This window comes from Hemitrygon akajei, unplaced genomic scaffold, assembly GCF_048418815.1.
Source record: "Hemitrygon akajei unplaced genomic scaffold, sHemAka1.3 Scf000088, whole genome shotgun sequence".
Taxonomy (NCBI): Eukaryota; Metazoa; Chordata; class Chondrichthyes; order Myliobatiformes; family Dasyatidae; genus Hemitrygon; species Hemitrygon akajei.
The window spans coordinates 2,014,334-2,028,943 of record NW_027331974.1 but is presented as its reverse complement, the minus strand read 5'-3'; the positions used below and the strand labels follow the sequence as shown (position 1 = coordinate 2,028,943).

The following is a 14,610-nucleotide window of genomic DNA, read 5'->3' as shown; positions in this document are numbered from 1 at the left end:
CACAAAACGTCCACTGTTCATTCCTCACCATGGATGCTGCCTGACCTGCTGAGTTTCTCAGCATTTTCCACAGATTTTCAGCATCTGCAGAATCTCATGTGTTTGTAACTGACATGGGCAGTAGATAAGCGCCTCTTTCACCTCAGACAGTTGAAGAAGTTTGGTATGGACCCACAAATCCTAAGAACTTTCTACAGGGGCACAACTGAGCATCCTGACTGGCTGCATCACTGCCTGGTATGGGAACTGTACTTCCCTCAATCGCAGGACTCTGCAGAGAGTGGTGTGGACAGCCCAGCACATCTGTAGATGTGAACTTCCCACTATTCAGGGCATTTACAGTGACAGGTGTGTAAAAAGGGCCCGAAGGATCATTGGGGACCTGAGTCACCCCAACCACAAACTGTTCCAGCTGCTACCATCCGGGAAACGGTACCGCAGCATAAAAGCCAGGACCAACAGGCTCCGGGACAGCTTCTTCCACCAGGCCATCAGACTGATTAATTTGCACTGACAATTGTATTTCTAAGCTATATTGTCTGTTCTGTTGTATATCTTACTGTGCATACAGTTTATTAGAGATTACTATAATTTTCACATTACACATTCAGATGGAGATTTAATGTAAAGAATTTTACACCTCATCTGTGAACGATGTAAGAAATAAAGTCAATTCAATATTGATTTAATTTTTAAGCAGTGATATTAAACCTGATTCTGAATCTGATTCCACTCCTCTTCCCCTCCCATCCTCTCTCTTTGTCACACACCCCAGACCTCTCTCCCATCCCCACCCTCCAGTCCTCCTTTGGTGACCCCTCCCATTCCTGCTCCCTCCTCTTACCCTCCACCTCCCAGCACCAATATCGGCTCACTCATAGTTATTGAGAGTCATAGGGAATAACAGCATAGACAGACAGACAGACATACTTTACTGATCCCGAGGGAAATTGGGTTTCATTACAGCCACACCAACCGAGAAACAGGCCCTTTGGCCCATCCGGTCCATGCTGAACTAATATTCTGCATCGTCCCATCAACCTGCACCCAGAACAGAGCCGTCCATTCCCCTCCCATCCATGTATTCACCCAAACTTCTCTTTGATGTTGAAATCAAACCCACATCCACCACATCAGTCAGCAGCTTGTTCCTCACTTGCACAACCCTCAGAGTGAAAACGTTCCCTCTCATGTTCCCCTTAAACATTTCACCTTTCACTCTTAACCTGTGACCTCTAGTTCAGGTCTCACTCAAGCTCAGTGGAAGTAGCCCGCTTGTATGTACCCTATCTATACCCCTCATAATTTTGTAAACTTTATCCCCTCATTCTCCGAAGCGCCAGACCTACACCGGTATTCCGTGATCTTTGCTCCACAAACCCCTGATGTCAGTCTAAACACACCCCTCTAATTCACAGCCAGGTCTCCATCAATCCAAAGATTGACAGACACTTCTCCAGTGAAACCCTCTCTCGTTAAATCCCCGGGTTTCTGTCCTCATCCTCTCCCTGACAACCCATCTTACCCGGCTCCATGGATCACCTCAGACAAAGCGGATTATTCTTCACCACAACAAAGCACACCAACTGTGAGTAATCTTGGACAGAGCAGAGATTTCACACAGACAGGAGGGAAGGAATATCTGAACTCTCATTGGCCGCCCATCACGACGCACATCCAACAGCTGAATTGGAAGTTCGACATCACAGAGTGAGAGACTGAGAGACCCCGATGGACACAACATCTAATACCTGAGGAGCTCTCTCCTGCTAAAACAGAGGATGGTGATGCGGTTTTAATACCTCTGCCCTTGTCACTCAAATCCCTCTCCTCACATCTCCTTCTCTCGGTATTCACTCTGTCTGCATCACTCTTTTGTCAGTCTGTTCTTCCCTCCCTCCAGTTGGAGCATCGCTCTCACTGATCTCTCTGCCCAACACTCCTCACACAGTCATCACTCTCTCTTCACTCACCTCATTCCTCCCACTCCAGCATCCCACCTCTCTCTCCATCCCTCTCTCCTGTGTGTTTTCACCCATTTCCTTCTGTCCACGTACTGAATTACTCAAATCCCACGCCGGTCGTTTCTATGCCTCATCAGTCAACGTGTAACTCCTCACAGTCATTCCTCCCTTCCTCTCTGTGACCATTCTCCCCTCTCACCTCCATCACTCCTCCACTCACTCCTGTGTCACTCTCACTCACACCACCCCTCTGTTCATTCCTCCCACCCCAGTCCCTCCAACCCCCAACAGCCTCATCCCTCACGACTCACCAAACCCAGCCCAACAGACAGGAGAGAGGAACCACTGAAGCCATCATTCACAGCCCTACCCACAATGCACTGTACATCCAGTAGGTGAACTGGTCCATGGGAGTTTCAGCCTCACAGAGTGAGAGAGACTGAATGAACACAGACAGACATGAGACTTGGTACCTGAGGATGTGTCTCCCGCTGGGACAGAGGACAGTTCCTGGGTGTGTTCTCCAGTAGACAATCCTGTAGACTGTTCCAGTGTTGAAGTCTCCAGGTCTGGAACAAAGTAACACAGACACGGGAGATTGACAGACCTTAAACATCACAACAAGGACAAGCAGTTGTACAGACGAACGTTTCTCCGGAAGCTGGGAATCCAGAACAATGCACTGAAAATGCTGAAGGTCCGGCAGCACATCTGGAGGAGAATAAACAGTCGAAGTTTTGGGGCAAGTTACTTCTTCAGGACTGGAAAGGAAGGGGGCAGAAGCCCGAATAAGAAGGTGGGGAGTGTACAAGCTGGCAGGTGATAGGTGAAGCCAGGCAGTGAGAAGATGTCTGGGAACGTGAGCAGGATGATGCGAGAAGCTGGGAGGTGATATGTGGAAGAGGTAAAGGGATGAAGGAGGAGGAACAGGAGGCTGAAATCGAGGTCAAATTGTCCTCTAAAATACACACAAATCTTTCTCCTTGTGACCATTCTCCTGTGGCACTCTCAGTAACTCCACCCCTCTCTGTTCATTCCTCCCACCCCACACTCTCCAACCCCCAACAGAGCCTCATCCCTCACGACTCACCAAACCGAACCCAACAGACAGGAGAGAGGAACCACTGACTCCATCATTCACACCCCTACCCACAATGCACTGTACATCCAGTAGGTGAACTGGTCCATGGGAGGTTCAACCTCACAGAGTGACAGAGACTGAATGAACACAGACCGACATGAGACTTGTTACCTGAGGATGTGTCTCCCGCTGGGACAGAGGACAGTTCCTGGGTGTGCTCTCCAGTAGACAATCCTGTAGACTGTTCTAGTGTTGAAGTCTCCAGGTCTGAATAAAGTAACACAGACATGGGAAATGAGCAGAACTTAAACAACACAACAGAGACAATTATTCGTAAAGATGAATGATTCTGCAGATGCTGCAAATCTGGAGCAACACACACAAAATGCTGGAGGAACTGAGCAGGTTAGGTCACATCTCTGGAGCAAAATAAACAGTCGATGTTTTGGGCCAAGGCTCTCATTCAGAACTGGAAGAGACGGGGACAGAAGGCCGAATAAGAAGGTGGAGAGTGTACAAGCTGGCAGGTGATAGGTGAAACCAGGCATTGAGAAGATGTCTGGGAACATGAGCAGGATGATGCTAGAAGCTGGGAGGTGATATGAGGAAGAGGTAAAGGGTTGAAGAAGGAGAAATCCAATGAGACCGGACAGTGGACCAGAGAATAAAGGGGGAGGACCAGATGGAGGACATCGGCAGGTGAGGAGAAGAGAAGGGCCGAAAGGGGAGCCAGAATAGAAATGGAACAAGAGAGAAGTGGGAGAGAGGAGAAACTACCACAGCAAGTGAAATCGATATTCATGGCATCCGGTTGGAGGCTACCCAGACGGAACATGAGGTGTTGCTCCTCGAACCTCAGGGTGCTCTCATCATGTCAGTCATGGACTGTCATGTCAGAGTGGGAGTGTGACATCGAATTAAAATGGTTATCCACCAGAACAACAATTTGACAAAGAAGTCTCTGAGTTGAAAAGAAATCAAAACCATCCAGTCCCTGTTCACAAACTCTCACTCCCAAAACTTCTGTGACTAGATAGTTGTCTCAGCCAAAACCTAGATGAATATCAAGTACTGAGAGAGGGAAAGATCACTCCCTTCAATGACCCCACCATGGATACCTGCACTCGCAGACCCTGCTGGGGAGGTGGTCAAACCCGGTCCGAGGTCTCCAGTTACCAATCCCTTGTGTTCCCGAGTTGTGTCTGACTGGGAATCTGTACGCGAGCTTGAAAATCCTGGAGTGGAGGATAAATCTGTACCAGGTTCTCCGGTTGTTGCTCCCTGGTGTTCCCGCATTGTGTCTGACTGGGAATCTGTAATAAGAAGATATTGAAAGGAAGGGTGAAGTAGTAAACAAGTTTTATGTTAGATCAGGAAGAAACTCAACAGGAGCTCAAGCCCAGATGCAATCTGTCCTCTGAAATACACACAACCCCCTCTCCTTTGCTCTTTAATACCTCAACCCTCCTCTCTCAGATCCCTCTCATCACATCTGCCTCTGTCAGAATTCACTCTGTCTGCATCGCTCTCTTGTCAGTCTCTCCTACCTTCCCACCAGTTGGAGTGTCACTCTCACTGATCTCTCTGTCCAACTTTCCTTACGTAGTCATCTCTCCTCACTCTCCTCATTACACCCACTCCAACATCCCACCTCTCTCTCCATCCCTCTCTCATGTGTGTTTTCACAAATTTTCTTCTGTCCACATACTGACTTACTCATTGAGAGCATCCTGAGAAGCTGCATGGTTCGGAACTGGAGAGTTTAACATCGGTAGCTGAGCGAAGGGCGCTGAGTAGGCTACGGTCAATTATGGAAAACTCTGAACATCCTCTACATAGCACCATCCAGAGACAGAGAAGCAGTTTCAGCGACAGGTTACTATCGATGTAATGCTCCTCAGACAGGATGAAGAGGTCAATACTCCCCAATGCCATTAGGCTTTACAATTCAACCGCCAGGACTTAAGAACTTTTAAAAGCTATTATTAATGCTTTTTGAGATAGTGATTTAGATGCATGTCATATTTTTACTGAGTTAAGTATTGTATGTAATTAGTTTTGCTACAACAAGTGTATGGGACATTGGAAAAAATGTTGAATTTCCTCACGGGGATGAATAAAGTATCTATCTATCTATCAATCTAAATTGCACCATCTCGGATCGCAAGACCCTGCAGCGGATAGTGAGGTCAGCTGAGAAGATCATCGGGGTCTCTCTTCCTGCCATCACGGACATTTACACTACACGCTGCATCCGCAAAGGAAACAGCATTCTGAAGGACACCATGCACCCCTCATACAATCTCTTCTCCCTCCTGCCGTCTGGGAAAATGCTCTGAAGCATTCGGGCTCTCACGACCAGACTATGTAACAGCTTCTTCTACTAAGCTATCAGACTCCTCAATACCCAGAGCCTGGACTGACACCTTGCCCTACTGTCCTGTTTATTATTTATTGTAATGCCTGCACTGTTTTTGTGCACTTTAAGCAGCCCAGTGTAGGTCTGTAGTATAGTGTAGCTTTCTCTGTGTTGTTTCCTTTTATTATGTAGTTCGGTCTAGTTTTTTGTACTGTGTCATGTAACACCATGGTCCTGAAAAAAGTTGTCTCATTTTTACTATGTACTGTACCAGCAGTTATGGTCGAAATGACAATAAAAGTTGACTTGACTTGACTTGAAACCCTCTCCGGTCGTTTCTACGTCTCATCAGTCACCGTGAAACTCCGCACAGTTCTTCCTCCCTTCCTCTCTGAGACCATCCTTCCCTCTCACCTCCATCACTCCTCCCCTCCCTCCTGTGTGACTCTCAGTCACTCCACTCCTCTCTGTTCATTCCTCCCAGCCTACTCTCTCCAACCCCCAACAGAGCCTCATCCCTCACGACTCACCAAACCCAACCCAACAGACAGGAGAGAGGAACCACTGACACCATCATTCACACACCTACCCACAATGCACTGTTCATACTGTAGGTGAACTGGTCCATGGGAGGTTCAGCCTCACAGAGTGACAGAGACTGAATGAACACGGACCGACATCAGACTTGCTACCTGAGGATGTGTCTCCCACTGGGACAGAGGACAGTTCCTGGGTGTGCTCTCCAGTAGACAATCCTGTAGACTGATCCAGTGTTGAAGTCTCCAGGTCTGGAACAAAGTAACACAGACACAGGACATTGACAGACCTTAAACATCACAACAGGGACAAGCAGTTGTACACACGAACGTTTCTCCGGATGCTGGGAATCCAGAACAATGCACTGAAAATGCTGAAGGTCCATCAGCACCTCTGGAGGAGAATAAACAGTCGAAGTTTTGGGGCAAGTTACTTCTTCAGGACTGGAAAGGAAGGGGGCAGAAGCCTGAATAAGAAGGTGGAGAGTGTACAAGCTGGCAGGTGATAGGTGAAGCCAGGCAGTGAGAAGATGTCTGGGAACGTGAGCAGGATGATGTGAGAAGCTGGGAGGTGATATGTGGAAGAGGTAAAGGGATGAAGAAGGAGGAACAGGAGGCACAAATCGAGGTCAAATCTGTCCTCTGAAATACACACAATCCCTTCTCCTTGTGACCATCTTCCTGTGTCACTCTCAGTCCCTCTCTGTTCATTCGTCCCACCCCACTCGCTCCAACCCCCAACAGACCCTCATCCCTCACGACTCATCAAACGCAACCCAACAGACAGGAGACAGGAACCACTGACTCCATCATTCACACCCCTACCCACAATGCACTGTACATCCAGTAGGTGAACCGGTCCATGGGAGGTTCAACCTCACAGAGTGACAGAGACTGAATGAACACAGACAGACATGAGACTTGGTACCTGAGGATGTATCTCCCGCTGGGACAGAGGACAGTTCCTGGGTGTGTTCTCCAGTAGACAATCCTGCAGACTGTTCCAGTGTTGAAGTCTCCAGGTCTGGAACAAAGTAACACAGACATGGGAAATGAGCAGAACTTAAACAACACAACAGAGACAATTATTCATAAAGATGAATGATTCTGCAGATGCTGTAAATCTGGAGCAACACACACAAAATGCTGGAGGAACTGAGCAGGTTAGGTGACATCTCTGGAGCAAAATAACCAGTCTATGTTTTGGGCCAAGGCTCTCATTCAGAACTGGAAGAGATGGGGGCAGAAGCCCGAATAAGAAGGTGGAGAGTGTACAAGCTGGCAGGTGAATGGTGAAGCCAGGCACCCCTCATACAATCTCTTCTCCCTCCAGCCGTCTGGGAAAAATGCTCTGATACATTCGGGCTCTCACAAACAGACTATGTAACAGTTTTTTCCCCCAAGCTATCAGACTCCTCAGTACCCGAAGCCTGGACTGACACCTTGCCCTACTGTCCTGTTTATTATTTATTGTAATGCCTGCACTGTTTTTGTGCACTTTATGCAGCCCAGTGTAGGTCTGTAGTCTAGTGTAGCTTTCTCTGTGTTGTTTCCTTTTATTATGTAGTTCGGTCTAGTTTTTTGTACTGTGTCATGTAACACCATGGTCCTGAGAAATGTTGTCTCATTTTTACTATGTACTGTACCAGCAGTTATGGTCGAAATGACAATAAAAGTTGACTTGACTTGACTTGAAATCCCTCTCCGGTCATTTCTATGTCTCATCAGTCACCGTGTAACGCCTCACAGTTATTCCTCCCTTCTTCTCTGTGACCATCCTCCCCTCTCACCTCCATCACTCCTCCCCTCCCTCCTGCGTGACTCTCAATCACTCCACCCCTCTCTGTTCATTCCTCCCACCCCACTCTCTCCAACCCCCAACAGAGCCTCATCCCTCACGATTCACCAAACCCAACCCAACAGACAGGAGAGAGGAACCACTGACTCCATCATTCACACCCCTACCCACAATGCACTGTACATCCAGTAGGTGAACTGGTCCATGGGAGGTTCAACCTCACAGAGTGACAGAGACTGAATGAACACAGACAGACTGAGACTTGGTACCTGAGGATGTGTCTCCCGCTGGGACAGAGGACAGTTCCTGGGTGTGCTCTCCGGTAGACAATCCTGTAGACTGTTCCAGTGTTGAAGTCTCCAGGTCTGAAACAAAGTAGATTGATAGATAGATAGATACTTTATTCATCCCCATGGGGAAATTCAACATTTTTTCCAATGTCCCATACACTTATTGTAGCAAAACTAATTACATACAATACTTAACTCAGTAAAAATATGATATGCATCTGAAATCACCCTCTCAAAAAGCATTAATAATAGCTTTTAAAAAGTTCTTAAGTTGTTTACTTAAATACATTGAGTCCTAACCCCGGCACTTTAACCTATCTTACTCCTGGCGGTTGAATTGTAAAGCCGAATGGCATTGGGGAGTATTGATCTCTTCATCCTGTCTGAGGAGCATTGCATCGATAGCAACCTGTCGCTGAAACTGCTTCTCTGTCTCTGGATGGTGCTATGTAGAGGATGTTCAGGGTTTTCCATAATTGACCGTAGCCTACTCAGCGCCCTTCACTCTGCTACCGATGTTATACTCTCCAGTACTTTGCCCACGACAGAGCCCGCCTTCCTTACCAGCTTATTAAGACGTGAGGCGTCCCTCTTCTTAATGCTGCCTCCCCAACACGCCACCACAAAGAAGAGGGCGCTCTCCACAACTGACCTATAGAACATCTTCAGCATCTCACTACAAACATTGAATGACGCCAACCTTCTAAGGAAGTACAGTCGACTCTGTGCCTTCCTGCACAAGGCATCTGTGTTGGCAGTCCAGTCTAGCTTCTCGTCTAACTGTACTCCCAGATACTTGTAGGTCTTAACCTGCTCCACACATTCTCCATTAATGATCACTGGCTCCATATGAGGCCTAGATCTCCTAAAGTCCACCACCATCTCCTTGGTCTTGGTGATATTGCGACGCAGGTAGTTTGAGTTGCACCATATCACAAAGTCCTGTATCAGATTCCTATACTCTTCCTCCTGTCCATTCCTGACACACCCCACTATGGCCGTGTCATCAGCGAACTTCTGCACATGGCAGGACTCCGAGTTATATTGGAAGTCTGATGTGTACAGGGTGAAAAGGACCGGAGAGAGCACGGTCCCCTGCAGCGCTCCTGTGCTGCTGACCACCGTGTCAGACCTACAGCCTCCCAACCGCACATACTGAGGTCTATCTGTCAAGTAGTCCACTATCCAATCCACCATGTGAGAGTCTACTCCCATCTCCGTTAGTTTGTGCCTTAAGATCTTGGGCTGGATGGTGTTAAAGGCACTAGAGAAGTCCAGGAATGTAATCCTCACAGCACCACTGACCCTATCCAGGTGAGAGAGGGATTTGTGCAGCAAATACGTGATAGCATCCTCCACTCCCACCTTCTCCTTATACGCAAACTGAAGAGGATCCCGGGCATGCCTGGTTTGTGGCCTCAGATTCTGTATTATCAGCCGCTCCATGGTCTTCATCACGTGCGACGTCAAGGCAACAGGTCTGAAGTCATTCAACTCCTTTGGTTGTGGTTTCTTCGGTACCGGGACAATACAGGATGTTTTCCACTGTCTGGGTACTCTTCTCTGCTCCAGGCTCATGTTGAAGATGCGCTGTAGTGGTTCTCCCAGCTCAGTCGCACAGGCCCTCAGTAATCGTGGGGATACTCCATCCGGTCCAGCCGCCTTGCTGGTACAGATCTTCCTCAGTTGACCTTCCACCTGTGCAGCCGTAATCCTGGGCGTGAGCAAGGTCTCCTGTGAGTGGCTATTTTCCTGTGAGGGAAGTAAGAGGGAGGACGAGTAGAAAGACAAGCCTGGTGTGGAGTTCTGCGGTGAGGATGAGATTGTGCTGTCGAACCTATTGAAGAAGTTGTTCAGCTGGTTCGCTTTCTCCACATCTCCACTTATGTTTGCCCCCCACTTTGCACCGCATCCGGTGATGATCTTCATCCCATCCCACACCTCCTTCATGCTTTTTTAACACAGACACAGGAGATTGACAGACCTTAAACATCACAACAGGGACAAGCAGTTGTAGACACAAACGTTTCTCCATCTTCTGGGAATCCAGAACAATGCACTGAAAATGCTGAAGGTCCATCAGCACCTCTGGAGGAGAATAAACAGTCGAAGTTTTGGGGCAAGTTACTTCTTCAGGACCGGAAAGGAAGGGGACAGAAGCCCGAATAAGAAGGTGGAGAGTGTACTAGCTGGCAGGTGATAGGTGAAGCCAGGCAGTGAGAAGATGTCTGGGTGAGCGAGCAGGATGATGCTAGAAGCTGGGAGGTGATATGAGGAAGAGGTAAAGGGATGAAGAAGGAGAAATCCAATGAGACCGGAGAGTGGACCAGAGAATAAAGGGGGAGGACCAGATGGAGGACATCGTCAGGTGAGAAGAGAAGGGCCGAATGGGGAGCCAGAATAGAAATGGAACAAGAGAGAAGTGGGAGAGAGGAGAAACTACCACAGCTAGTGAAATCGATATTCATGACATCCGGTTGGAGGCTACCCAGACAGAACATGAGGTGCTGCTCCTCGAACCTCAGGGTGCTCTCATCATGTCAGTCATGGACTGTCATGTCAGGGTGGGAGTGTGACATCGAATTAAAATGGTTATCCACCAGAACAACAATTTGACAAAGAAGTCTCTGAGTTGAAAAGAAATCAAAACCATCCGGTCCGTTCACCAACTCTCCCTCCCAAAACTTCTGTGACTAGTTAGTTGTCTCAGTCAAAACCTAGACGAAAATCAAGTACTGAAAGAGGAAAAGATCACTCCCTTCAATGACGCCACCATGGATACCTGCACTCGCAGACCCTGCTGGGGAGGTGGTCAAACCCGGTCCGGGGTCTCCAGTCACTGATCCCTTGGGTTCCCGAGTTGTGCCTGACTGGGAATCTGTACGCGAGCTTGAAAACCCTGGAGTGGAGGATAAATCTGTACCAGGTTCTCCGGTTGTTGATCCCTGGCGTTCCCGCGTTGTGTCTGACTGGGAATCTGTAATAAGAAGATATTCAAAGGAAGGGTAAAGTAGTAAACAAGTTTTATGTTAGATCAGGAAGAAACTCAACAGGGGCTCAAGTCCAGATGCAATCTGTCTTCTGAAATACACACAACCCCCTCTCCTTTGCTCCTTAATACCTCAACCCTCCTCTCTTAGATACCTCTCGTCACATCTGCCACTGTCAGAATTCACTCTGTCTGCATCGCTCTCTTGTCAGTCTCTTCTAACATCCCTCCAGTTGGAGTGTCACTCTCACTGATCTCTCTTGCCCAACTCTCCTTACATAGTCATCTTTCCTCACTCTCCTCATTACACCCACTCCAACATCCCACCTCTCTCTCCATCCCTCTCTCCTGTGTGTTTTCACACATTTCCTTCTGTCCACGTACTGACTTACTCATTGAGAGCATCCTGAGAAGCTGCATCTCTGCCTGGTTCGGAAATTGCACTATCTCGGATCGCAAGACCCTGCAGCGGATAGTGAGGTCAGCTGAAAAGATCATCGGGGTCTCTCTTCCTGCCATCACGGACATTTACACAACACGCTGAATCCGCAAAGGAAACAGCATTATGAAGGACCCCATGCACCCTTCATACAAACTCTTCTCCCTCCTGCCATCTGGGAAAATGCTCTGAAGCATTCGGGCTCTCACGACCAGACTATGTAACAGTTTCTTCCACCAAGCTATCAGACTCCTCAATGCCCGAAGCCTGGACTGACACCTTGCCCTACTGTCCTGTTTATTATTTATTGTAATGCCTGCACTGTTTTTGTGCACTTTATGCAGCCCAGTGTAGGTCTGTAGTCTAGTGTAGCTTTCTCTGTGTTGTTTTCTTTTATTACGTAGTTCGGTCTAGTTTTTTGTACTGTGTCATGTAACACCATGGTCCTGAAAAACGTTGTCTCATTTTTACTATGTACTGTACCAGCAGTTATGGTCGAAATGACAATAAAAGCTGACTTGACTTGACTTGAAATCCCTCTCCGGTCATTTCTATGTCTCATCAGTCACCGTGTAATGCCTCACAGTTATTCCTCCCTTCCTCTATGTGACCATCCTTCCCTCTCTCCTCCATTGTGGCTCTCAGTCACTCCACCCCTCTCTGTTCATTCCTCCCACCCCACTCTCTCCAACCCCCAACAGAGCCTCATCCCTCACGACTCACCAAACCCAACCCAACAGACAGGAGAGAGGAACCACTGACTCCATCATTCACACCCCTACCCACAATGCACTGTACATCCAGTAGGTGAACTGGTCCATGGGAGGTTCAACCTCACAGACTGACAGAGACTGAACGAACACAGAGATGAGACTTGCTACCTGAGGATGTGCCTCCCACTGGGACAGAGGACAGTTCCTGTGTGTGCTCTCCAGTAGACAATCCTGCAGACTGTTCCAGTGTTGAAGTCTCCAGGGCTGAACAAAGTAACACAGACATGGGAAATGAGCAGAGCTTAAACAACACAACAGAGACAATTATTCATAATGTTGAATGATTCTGCAGATGCTGTAAATCTGGAGCAACACACACAAAATGCTGAAGGAACTGAGCAGGTTAGGTTACATCTCTTGAGCAAAATGAACAGTCGATGTTTTGGGCCAAGGCACTCATTCAGAACTGGAAGAGAAGGGGACTGAAGCCCGAATAAGAAGATGGAGAGTGTACAAGCTGGCAGGTGATAGGTGAAGCCAGGCAGTGAGAAGATGTCAAGGTGAGCGAGCAGGATGATGCTAGAAGCAGGGAGGTGATATGAGGAAGAGGTAAAGGGATGAAGAAGGAGAAATCCAATGAGACCGGACAGTGGACCAGAGAATAAATGGGGAGGACCAGATGGAGGACATCGGCAGGTGAGGAGAAGAGAAGGGCCGAAAGGGGAGCCAGAATAGAAATGGAACAAGAGAGAAGTGGGAGAGAGGAGAAGCTACCACAGCTAGTGAAATCGATATTCATGGCATCCGGTTGGAGGCTACCCAGACAGAACATGAAGTGTTGCTCCTCGAACCAGAGGGTGCTCTCATCATGTCAGTCATGGACTGTCATGTCAGAGTGGGAGTGTGACATCGAATTAAAATGGTTATCCACCAGAACAACAATTTGACAAAGAAGTCTCTGAGTTGAAAAAAAATCAAAACCATCCAGTCCGTTCACCAACACTCCCTCCCAAAACTTCTGTGACGAGTTAGTTGACTCAGTCAAAACCTAGACGAATATCAAGTACTGAAAGAGGGAAAGATCACTCCCTTCAATGACCCCACCATGGATACCTGCACTCGCAGACCCTGCTGGGGTGGTGGTCCAACCCGGTCCGGGGTCTCCAGTCAACAATCGCTTGGGTTCTCGAGTTGTGTCTGACTGGGAATCTGTACGCGAGCTTGAAAACCCTGGAGTGGAGGATAAATCTGTACCAGGTTCTCCGGTTGTTGATCCCTGGTGTTCCCGCGTTGTGTCTGTCTGGGAATCTGTAATAAGAAGATATTCAAATGAAGGGTAAAGTAGTAAACATTTTTTATGTTAGATCAGGAAGAAACTCAACAGGGGTTCAAGTCCAGATCCAATCTGTCCTCTGAAATAGACAAAAACCCCTCTCCTTTGCTCTTTAATACCTCAACCCTCCTCTCTCAGATCCCTCTCGTCACATCTGCCTCTGTCAGAATTCACTCTGTCTGCATCGCTCTCTTGTCAGTCTCTCCTACCTTCCCTCCAGTTGGAGTGTCACTCTCACTAATCTCTCTTGCCCAACTCTCCTTACATAGTCATCTCTCCTCACTCTCCTCATTACACACACTCCAACATCCCACCTCTCTCTCCATCCCTCTCTCATGTGTGTTTTCACAAATTTCATTCTGTCTACGTACTGACTTACTCATTGAGAGCATCCTGAGCAGCTGCATCTCTGCCTGGTTTGGAAATTGCACCATCTCGGATCGCAAGACCCTGCAGCGGATAGTGAGGTCAGCTGAGAAGATCATCGGGGTCTCTCTTCCTGCCATCACGGACATTTACACTACACGCTGCATCCGCAAAGGAAACAGCATTATGAAGGACACCATGCACCCCTCATACAATCTCTTCTCCCTCCTGCCGTCTGGGAAAATGCTCTGAAGCATTCGGGCTCTCACGACCAGACTATGTAACAGTTTCTTCCACCAAGCTATCAGACTCCTCAATGCCCGAAGCCTGGACTGACACCTTGCCCTACTGTCCTGTTTATTATTTATTGTAATGCCTGCACTGTTTTTGTGCACTTTAAGCAGCCCAGTGTAGGTCTGTAGTATAGTGTAGCTTTCTCTGTGTTGTTTCCTTTTATTATGTAGTTCGGTCTAGTTTTTTGTACTGTGTCATGTAACACCATGGTCCTGAAAAAAGTTGTCTCATTTTTACTATGTACTGTACCAGCAGTTATGGTCGAAATGACAATAAAAGTTGACTTGACTTGACTTGAAACCCTCTCCGGTCGTTTCTACGTCTCATCAGTCACCGTGAAACTCCGCACAGTTCTTCCTCCCTTCCTCTCTGAGACCATCCTTCCCTCTCACCTCCATCACTCCTCCCCTCCCTCCTGTGTGACTCTCAGTCACTCCACTCCTCTCTG

The 14,610-nt window shown here is 47.9% G+C and overlaps 2 protein-coding genes across 2 annotated transcripts in view; both read right to left on the bottom strand.

The window, feature by feature from the left end:
• Positions 1 to 2,530, bottom strand: part of LOC140722764 (uncharacterized) — a 30,701-nt gene extending 28,171 nt beyond the window's left edge. Inside the window, exon 1 of the mRNA XM_073037445.1 lies at positions 2,438 to 2,530. The gene's annotated coding sequence lies outside the window, so the exon portion shown is untranslated. The remainder of the gene's footprint in view (positions 1 to 2,437) is intronic.
• Positions 2,531 to 6,092: 3,562 nt separating this feature from the next.
• On the bottom strand, positions 6,093 to 13,775 carry LOC140722763 (uncharacterized). The gene is made up of 7 exons (XM_073037444.1): positions 13,768 to 13,775; positions 13,283 to 13,477; positions 12,338 to 12,433; positions 10,811 to 11,005; positions 8,008 to 8,103; positions 6,869 to 6,964; positions 6,093 to 6,192 (listed from the first exon to the last, which is right to left on the bottom strand). The coding sequence occupies exons 1-7, from the start codon at positions 13,773 to 13,775 to the stop codon at positions 6,093 to 6,095; spliced, it is 786 nt and encodes a 261-aa protein (XP_072893545.1).
• Between the last annotated feature and the right edge of the window lie 835 nt (positions 13,776 to 14,610).